The following is a 10,389-nucleotide window of genomic DNA, read 5'->3' on the forward strand; positions in this document are numbered from 1 at the left end:
TGACCCAGGGGTCAGATCAAAATTCCAAATAGTGCACCGTCGCACATATGCTCATAGCTACCATGTGTGTAAATTTCAAGGTTCTAGTGCTTTTAGTGTAGGAGGAGATAGTGGCCAGGACGGACGGACGGACAGACGGACGGACAGACGGACGGACGGACAGACGGACGGCGGAGATCACCACAATATCCCCACCTTTTTTTCAAAAAGCGTGGGGATAACTAGTAGCAGCAGTAGTAGTAGTAGTTAAGGAAGTAGCATTAGCAGCAGCAGCAGCAGTAGTAGTAGAAGTAGTAGTAGTAGAAGTAGTAGTAGTAGAAGTAGCAGCAGCAGCAGTAGTAGCAGTAGCAGCATCAGCAGCATCAGTAGCAGTAGTAGTAGCAGTAGTAGTAGCAATAGTAGTTGAAGTACTAGTAGTAGTAGTAGTAGTAGTAGTAGTAGTAGTAGTAGTGGTAGTGGTAGTAGTAGTAGTAGTAGTAGTAACAGCAGCAGCAGCAGCAGCAGCAGTAGTAGTAGAAGTAGTTGCTGCAGCAGGAGTTGTAGTAGTAGTAGCAGCAGCAGTAGCAGTAGTAGTAGCAGCAGCAGCAGCAGGAGTAGTAGCAGCAGTAGCAGCAGCAGTAGCAGTAGTAGTAGTAGTAGTAGTTGAAGCACTAGTAGTAGTTGAAGCAGTAGTAGTAGTAGTAGCAGTAGTAGCAGCAGTAGTAGTATTAGTAATAGTAGTAGAAGTAGTAGTAGTAGTAGTAGTAGTATAAGTAGAAGTAGCAGTAGTAGTAGTAGTAGTAATAGTAGAAGTAGTAGTAGTAGTTGTAGTAGTAGTAGTAGTAGTAGTAGTAGTAGTAGTAGTAGTAGTAGTAGTTGTTGTTGTTGTTGTTGTTGTGGCTGTTGTAATAGTAGTAGTAGTTTTGCAGAAGTAGTAGTAGTAGTAGTACTAGTAGTAGAAGTAATAGTAGTAACTTTCAAAGCAATGTCTACAAGTTTAAATTCTTTAACCCTGTTCAAGGTGTATACACACTCAATATTTAACTACAGTCCATGTTTGCAATTAACAAACTATCTGATAAACCTGTGTGTGAGTCAGATATGTCTGCTGCTAATCTATTGGTTATAAAATATCACAGCCTTTTCTGATTGGCTGACCTGTTTACCTGTTAGATTGAAATTCTGGCGTATTGTAGAAAATTTGCAGGTTAATCTTGTTGTTAAAATGAAGTTAATGTAATGTTCACAAACAGTAGAGTTAATGAGTTTTTCCATTAACAAGAATTTCTTAAAATAATAATGTATGGATATCATTTGGAAAGTGACATGAAATGTTGTTAAAAAGTGATGCATACAAGTGTTTCAGAAGTCTGTCTAGGAATAGAACAACAACTGAAGGTTTGTGCTTTTCATTATTTCTAAATATTCCTTTAAATTTATTCTTCTTATGTCATCATTGTAGACCTTTTTTATGTGACATTTTAGGTAAAAGTATGGCAAATATAGAAGTTTAAAAGCAGCTGTCACACACATTTTCACTAAGTGCAGTTTGCAGCTTGATAAAGGAAGTCCTATGTGGAGATATTAATAAGCTTGAATGTAGTATCGAAAGTTTATAATGCATGGCTAGGGAACTGAGGCTAAGGGAGTTATGTGCTGTGCATGATGAGAACTCAATGCTCATTAATGCTGTTAATGTTTATAAATAAATTAATTAAACCAATAGCATTGTTTTTTAGGTTTCACTGTGCATTTTCATACCAATAGAATTACACATCATTCTTATTATAGCAATAATAAATTTGTACTAATCATACCTACAAATTTTGTTATGCTATGCTTTGTGATGTATTAACTTCATTGTAAGTTATTATTTAAAGACAATTTTACTAAATATTTAAAACAATACTTGAATTATTTTCTATATACATTTTCATTATGTGCTTTAACTGTAGCTGACCAATTGATGGAAGATACTGCAGAGTTTGGCAGGGAAATAACCCAAGACAGCAAAGGGGCTCTTTTGGCGCATTTACCAAGAGGACTTACATGGCCACAAATTCATGGTAAATATTGTTATGCCCGGGGCTCATATAAGTAATTAAGTGTTAACCACCTGAAAGTATTTTGTCTTTTTGGTATCCAATATTTTGGTCTAGTTTCAATTACAGGTTATTTTTATATGAATTAGCAAATTAGCATATCTTTCATATAGCAATATCTGAATATAAAATTCCTATATATGTTTGAGTTTCCAGATACATGCTAGTGTACCCCGTTTTGGGGCATTTAAGAAAACAACAATATAAATTTCAAAATAAAAGAGAGTCATATAAAAATATAAGTTAAATCACCAATTTATTCACTTGAAAGTCTCAGTTTTCCTGTGTGGTTGCCTGTTTGCAAGTAGATTAAAGCCCGCTTGCAAACTTTAAGAGAATAAATTTCAGTAAATGGAAAAGAAATAATTGCTAACTACTTAGGATCGTAAATGTTCGCTCAAATACAAAAAAGCCAGATGTACCGAATTGAGCAGTGATATGAAATATCTAAAATAGATTAAAATATGAATGAGCATTGAAGTATAGATATTCAATCATATGATTGCTGCACATTTACTTTTACAGATGAATGTAAAAAACTTATGACTTTCTTGTAATATTGTTTGCTTTGTTTTTCTTTCAGAGATCATGCAGGAGCCGTACAGTATAACAGAAGTACAAGTTCTATAAAAGATCCACGACCTACTGAAGCCCAGCTAATTAACAAAAAAGTTTTTAAAAACTGTAATTTTATCCCACCTGGGTACTTATAATTTACTAAGCTGCCTTCACAAGTTTTAGACTTGCAATTATATTTTAAACTGTCACTTGGAAAGTAATACATGTACATGCATTATGTTCTGAATTTCTTTGAACAATAAAATTATATAAAAGTATTTTAATGAAATTGAGCACCTAAATTGCATTAAAGTGAAAGTAGCTGAGAAAAATAGTATCCTTGTGCTCATGGGCAGCTACATATATTGTGACAAACATGAAGTAGCTAAAATAACTTAAATTTTTCATTTTGTTTCTTGTATATCGTTTGTACAGGGTTCGTGAATTGTTACTGTATATTACTTGACTTGCTTGTATTTTGTTACTTTGAATACATGTTGTTAAGGTTGCATTATACTTTTTAACTTTTAAAGTAGCGCCTGTTCTGTTATGTAAGGGCCTGATTTATGATAATGGACCTAGAGGCTTTGTAAGCATGTATTAAACAACTCTTGTTTGATCTGAATAATTTGTTAAATAAATGTAACACAATTTGTAATCTGATGTTATATTTTGATGAATTGTGAACAAAATAATACATCGAAGAAACTAAGGCATTATGTTGATTTTTTGTTTTGTTTTAATCTAACCTTAAAGGGATCTTTTCACGCTTTGGTAAATTGGCAAAATTGAAAAAAGTTGTTTCAGATTCGCAAATTTTCGTTTTAGTTATGATATTTGTGAGGAAACAGTAATACTGAACATGGTAAATGGTCTAGTATAGCCATTATATGCATCTTTTGACGATTTTAAAACCTAAAAATTATAAAGCGTTGCAACGCGAAACGATTGAATAATTTGGAGAGTTCTGTTTTTGTCGTTAAATTTTGTGAAACTACGAAGATTGCTTATATAAGGTATAAAATACGTCATCTATGTGTACTCGGCGGAATAGCTCAGTAGGCTAAAGCGTTTTTACTTCAGGACTCTGGCAGGACTCCAGGGGTCACTGGTTCGAAACCTGGTCCGGGCAATATTCTTTTCCTTTTTTTAATTTTAAGCTTTTAAGATCCAATGTTTACATTTATCGATATAAAGCATTTAATGAATAAGTTAAAAAATGCCAAAATCTGTGAAAAGGCCCCTTTAAATTATGATTTATTTAAGCTGTGAGTATTGTATTCATTTAATACATGAATATTGTTTTTAGACCAGAAATTTCTTTTTCTATTCAGTGACCATGGTAAACGCTGGACAATTTTCCATGTTATACCAGGCATCCATGGAATATTAAACAAAGAAAAACCCTGGAACATTTTCCAGGGTTTTTCAGCCAGCATGGAAAAAATACCGTCCGAATACTCCATGTAATCTGGAAAACCCTGGAAAAAAATCCATGGTTTTCCAGATTACATGGAGTATTTGGACGGTATTTATTCCATGCTGGCTGGAAAACCCTGGAAATTGTTCCATGGTAATTATTCCAGGGAGCCTGGAAAACCATGGAAACTATTCCAGGCTATTTCCACATACCATGGACAATTTTCCACCCTTTTTTTTTAAATATTGACGCTGGAAAAGGCTGGAAACTTAGTCAGAATACTCCAGCCTCATATTTTCCATGGATTTCCATGGAAAACCCTGGACAAAGTACAGCCGGGCAGAGGCCACATTTATTTTCCGATCTTCATGAACTTTGGTCTGAAGATTTGTCGCAATAATATCTTGTTATCTCAGGTGAGCGACTTTGGGCCTTTCAGGCCCTCTTTTCTATCATTTATATTTTCTATCAACTGTTATATCTTAACTTCATTTGGAGGCCTCAAGTTATAATGACATGGATACAGTTCCTCTTGTCCGCTAAGACATAAGTGTTACTAATTTGGTTTGACAAAACAAATTACAATATTTAACCCTTTGCATGCTGGGAAATTTGTCGTCTGCTAAAATGTCGTCTGCAGAATTTCTAAAATTAGCATTTTCTTCTATTTTTTTTCAAAGAATACTATCAGAATAGCAAACAGTTTGGATCCTGGTGAGACGCCATGTTCTGTGGCGTCTCATCTGGATCCAAACTGTTTGCAAAGGCCTTTAAAATTCGGTTCCAGCACTGAAAGGGTTAAATTGGAGGTTTATAAAGACAATCTATGTACAACATGTAGCCTCCATGCTAAGGTTTTTCTTTCCTGTCTGTAAAATAAATATGTTTATACATTTTCTTCATAAAAACTACCTTAACTTTTATTAGTTATCAATGTTTATTTGTTTCTTACTTGTTTAATCTTAAATGTCTATTTCATGTTTAATCATGTTGATTTGTTAAATGTTATATTAATTTTATATACTTGTTTGATAGCCTCTATTGATATGTTAGTCCTTGCTTCTGCTGTTCTTTTGATATATATCTGTCTGCACTCTGCTGCAATTTGTATTCTAACAGGAAGCATCAGTAAAAAACCCAGTAAATCACACAAACCCCTCGTCTTCAGGTAACATGTTCACCATTGTAGCATTCCTGTTTGTTACACAGCATGAGGTTTTATTATTTTTAAGTTTGACTTGCCAGATGGGTGATGGTTTTGATAGTTTATTACATGTTTAAGTGCATGTTTGAGAATGGTTTTCAGAATATTTTTTAAGTTCACCTTAAAAGTGTTATCCATATAAATATATTGAATCAACTTAAGACATACCATTTCTAAGTATTTTGAAAAACATGAAATATAAATTAAATATGTAAAATAAGACTGTTCTTAATTCATGGTGTTGCATACATGTACCTCATTTAGTTTTTTATCTTGGCTGTTTTCGGAGAAAACCCGAGGTATTGTCAAAGCCAGCTTGTCATCTGGCGTCTGCCGTCGTGCTAAAAGCTTAACATAGGCTCTAAAATCAAAGTGCTTTCACATACATCTTTGAAACTTAATTCATATCTAGATGCACCTTGATGAGTTCTACACGCCACACCCATTTTTGGGTCACTAGGTCAAAGGTAAAGATCACTTCTGACAAGCTTTCATTTATTCAAAACTGCACCGACAGCCGAGCGTTGGCACCCGCTATGCGGTGCTCTTGTTATTGCTAAAATCACTGGTTGTACCTTTTGTTCAAGAACGCTACACTTTCTTGATCTACTGTGGGAGATTAGGCCTGCAAACCCTTGTACTCCTAAATAATGAATCAGACATGGCAGTGGTTCTGTGGCAAAAAAAAACGAACATTTTCAACTATTATAATGTTCAAAGTTTCAATATAAAGTTTAATTAGTTTTATTTTCATTGATTACAAAAGGGCTTATCAATATTGATGAAAAAAAATATATAAATAAAATGAGTCGCGTTCTGAGAAAACTGGGTATAATGTATGTGTGTAAGTGGACGACACTTTCCGCCTTAATTGGATTTTTGCTAAGAAGAGACTTCATTTTAACAATAAATGTCATAAAAAACCAAAAGTGTCGTCCCTGATTAGCCTCTGTGGACTGCACGCGCTAATCTGGGAATACACTTTATGCACATGCATTATGCTCCGTTTTCTCAGAACACGACTCAGATAATGAGCCCGTTTCCTGAGTAGAACCATTTCTTAACCCATTTATGCCCAGCGTCCTGAAAAAAAGGACATTTCAAACAGCGTAGACCCAGATGAGACGCCGCATGATGCGGCGTCTCATCTGGGTCTGCGCTGTTTGCTTAAAGGAATTTCTTTATAAAATATTCTAAATATAGAAATAAATATACTTGACATCCCTAATTTTGGAAATAAATTGATCCAATTTAGAAGGATGGGAGAGTCCACTAGGCATAAATGGGTAAATGTCTATAGGGTAGATCAAAAGAGTGCTCCCACAGTGGGAATCAAAGTAGCAGGAGTGCTCCCACAGTGGGAATCAAAGTAGCAACCGGGAGGTCACATGTTCCATCCCCACTGGGAGCGTACCTTATATCAAACACATAGACACCAAGTAATGGTTCTACCCAGGTAACGGACTAAAGAGCGTTTCAATAAGCCTTAGGCTTTCAATGCAATTGAGCTTAAATAAATAGGTTTAAACTCAACTAACTTTACAAACATTTTGCCCACAGTAAGTTATGTTGTGCGAGATACATACCATGGGCTTTAATTAAGCAATTTATTTCAATTGTGTACCAGGGGTAATGATTAACTTAAATTTTTCATATTGGCCTTGCTCTGTAAAAAGAGGATTTAACCCTTTGCATGCTGGGAAATTTGTCATCTGCTAAAATGCCGTCTGCTGAATTTCTAAAATTATCATTTTCTTAGATTTTTTTTCAAAGAATACTATCAGAATAGCAAACAGTTTGGATCCTGATGAGACGCCACATTCTCATCTGGATCCAAACTGTTTGCAAAGGCCTTTAAAATTCGGTTCCAGCGCTGAAAGGGTTAATGCACATGCGTCAAGTGTCATGCCAGATTAGCCTGTGAAGTCCATACAGGCTTATCTGGGACGACACTTTCCACTTTTATATTTTCTGTTTAAAGAAAGTCTCTTCTTAGCAAAAATCTAGTTAAGAGGGAAAGTTTCGTCCCGGATAAGCCTGTGCGAACTGCACACGCTAATCTGGGACGACACTTTACGCCAATGCATTAAACCCCTTTTTCACAGATCATGGCTCATATATGCTTTATACACATGCTGTAATTGTAAGAATAAAAGAACCACAATTATATAAACTGATCAAGACAGAAATGAAGTGGAAGGTGAGCTGTTTGTACATGCATAGACAAAGGTGAAGGATTGTCTCAGAGGACAGCTGAGCCATTTCTACATGTGATCAAATACATGTTCACAGATTTGGCCTTATTGATGAATTCATAAGGTATTTCAGTGTGTTTGGCCAGCTCTTTACTGTTGCTATATTTCATTTGAGTGGATACCATTTTTAGTTAAGTTTGGCTATGGTACAGGTGTTAGCGACTTTAAGTGTGGTTTTACAAACAACTTGTTTTGAAGTTTTTTTCAGATCATTTTATTACTAAAACTGTCATTGCAACTTTAAGGACACTAGTAATAATTATGCTGGCAGATAAATCCACGGATTGTTACTTCCTGTAGGTTCTGCAACCATGTTCTATCCATTTGTTAGCATACTTTTTGTTCGCACAAGCTGATCTTGGTTTCAATTTCAGTATTGGTTTTTAGATCTACAAGTAAAACTTCTTGTTTTAAAGCCAAAACTTAGTTTATAATATATACCACTCTTGGACTGTATTTGAGTAACAGTGTTACATATTTTTTATAGAAGATTACATCTTTATTTAACTGTTATAGCAATCAAAATATTAAAATTTTGGCAGAATGTCATTAACATAGTGCTTGTGCCTACAATACTTTACCATTAATTTGATATACAGTAATAGAAAGCATTTTTGATTATTGAATAGTATTGAAGCGTATTAATGGTCTTGTTCACAGAATGCCAATATTCAAAATCGTACTTATTAAACAAGAGCCATGTTAACATGACCATCTCCACCGAAATGTGTTTGCTTGTATGAGAACATTTGTTTTAGAGAGTAGAAAAATATTTGTAAAACATGGCACCTGCGTCATCTATTTATATTTCAAGGATCAATTAGTTATATAATGTTGGAGTTATGTTGTAGAGATAAAATATATGGAAATGAAAGAAAGGGATGTAATTTAAAAAAAAGAAGACTATAAACAGTTACTGTTCTTGATCACTGTATTTTTCCTTTAACTCATCTATACATTTTACAGTTAATACTTCAGTGTTCAAATTAAAATATTATTGTAAAATTAGATGAAGGGAGATAATTTCAAAAACTAAGGTAGATAGAGTTATGGTATTTGGACACTGCACTCTTCCTAGTTGCCATCTGTTTATATTTGAAGTGTCAAATAAATCCCTTCAGTAGATCTAGAGTTATGCTCTGGAAAAAAATGGATACAAATTTACTATGAAACTTAATAAAGGGAGATCATTCAAAAACTACAGCCGATAGAGTTATGGTTCATGTTCACTGCACTTCTCCTAGTTGCCATCTGTTTATATTTCTAGTTTCAAGTAAATCCCTTCAGTAGATTTAGAGTTATGCTCCATACAAAAATTTACTTTGAAATTAAATAAAGGGAGATAATTAAAAAAACTAAGGTAGATAGAGTTATTGGTCACTGCACTTCTCCTTGTTGCCATCTGTTTATATTCTAAGTTTAAAGTAAGTCCATTGAATAGATTTGGAGTTATGCTCTGGACAAAGTTCGGACAGAAGGACGGACGGACAGAGACTATTACTATATCAACTTCCGAAATTTTGGCGGGGATAAAAAGAATGTTAGCATTATATTGAAACTGCAAAAATAGCATGCCTTACTAAAAAAAAATGTTTTAAAATCTTTTATTTTGGTAAACCATCAATCAAAATCGGACAAAAATGCTATAGAGTTTGTAACGCTCTTCAACAATAAATTTGCAATTATTTACAAAGGTTTTCAACTACCTTGCACATTCAAAAACCCTCATGGTGTACGGGTAATGTGTTAGCTTTTGCCTCTTGCATGAGTTCCTGGATTTTATCTTTTTTTAATTCATCATTTTCCTTGTAATTTTAGTACAATTCCAAATATTACAGTTTTTTTAATAATTCATTTCAAGCCATTATTTAAAATTACAAAAATCTGGTAACCTGTTCATTTAAGCTTACAGCAACACGTAAAACAATTTGGTATTAAACAATGTGATATTCTGTATTATGGTCATGAATTTACCGAGGCTCTAGCCTCCTGTTTATGCCCCGTGCCAGCCGGTGCAGCATTATTTTAACCCATTTATGCCTAGCGTCCAGAAAAAAGGACTTGGCAAACAGCGTAGACCCAGATGAGATGTCGCATGATGCGGCGTCTCATCAGGTTTAACACTGTTTGCTTAAAGGAATTTCTGTAAGAAATATTCTAAATACAGAAATAAATATACCAGACATCCTTAATTTTGGAAATAAATTGATCAAATTTAAAAGGATGGGAGAGTCTACACCGCATAAATGGGTTAATGTTGTTTCAGACTCCCGGGACGGCAGAAGACCTGGGAGTCGGGACAGTCGTCTGAGCGGTCTGAGTCGCGCAAGCTCAAGAAGCCAGGCCCTGGCGGACCTGGGGGACAATAGCCCGTCCCGACCCCCCACCTCCAAGAGCAATCGCAGTGGGCGCAGCGTCGTTATTGCTGAGGAGATCACGGAGATAGATCACGAGACTAGGACACTAACAAAGTCACCCACTAAACGTGTCTGAATGACGTCCAGTAAAATTAACAGGAATTCCTTTCCATAGAGTGATATATAATGTGCATTTGATTGTATAATAAAAATATCCGTATCTGATGTTATAGCGCATGTGATAGCATAATACTGAAATCTGATTCGAGTACAGAATTCCGATTGAAAATGACTAAAAACAGCCGAAAGTTGTACTGGCAACCGTTGTATACCTTGACAGCCAAAAGTTATACTGTTTTAGGTTTTTAATAAATTATTTATTTTATTTGGTGTGTTGTTTCCATTTTGAAAGTATTTTAATACAGTCCAAATCGTTCAGAAGTTCTATAATAGATACTTGAACCTACTAGGAGGTCTAAGGAATGTGTCCCTGTGTTTCGTCTTTCTAAACGTT

General features: G+C 34.8%; 1 protein-coding gene and 1 long non-coding RNA gene across 6 annotated transcripts in view; both read left to right on the forward strand.

Annotated features, from left to right (window-relative positions):
- LOC127871190 (paramyosin-like) overlaps positions 1-10,260 on the forward strand; it is an 88,718-nt gene extending 78,458 nt beyond the window's left edge. For 2 of the 5 annotated variants that reach the window (XM_052413935.1, XM_052413936.1), the window contains 2 exons: positions 5,179-5,227; positions 9,785-10,260. In XM_052413935.1, the coding sequence (XP_052269895.1) occupies positions 5,179-5,227; positions 9,785-9,887 (152 nt within the window). In that variant the 3' untranslated portion in view covers positions 9,888-10,260. The remainder of the gene's footprint in view (positions 1-5,178; positions 5,228-9,784) is intronic. The other 3 variants (XM_052413932.1, XM_052413934.1, XM_052413937.1) reach the window with 2 other exon arrangements.
- Positions 847-3,290, forward strand: LOC127871192 (uncharacterized). The gene is made up of 3 exons (XR_008045200.1): positions 847-1,377; positions 1,935-2,045; positions 2,665-3,290. It is a non-coding gene; the product is annotated as an uncharacterized LOC127871192 (long non-coding RNA).
- Positions 10,261-10,389: the final 129 nt, after the last annotated feature.

Source organism: Dreissena polymorpha, chromosome 3 (assembly GCF_020536995.1).
Source record: "Dreissena polymorpha isolate Duluth1 chromosome 3, UMN_Dpol_1.0, whole genome shotgun sequence".
In the NCBI taxonomy this organism is placed as follows: Eukaryota; Metazoa; Mollusca; class Bivalvia; order Myida; family Dreissenidae; genus Dreissena; species Dreissena polymorpha.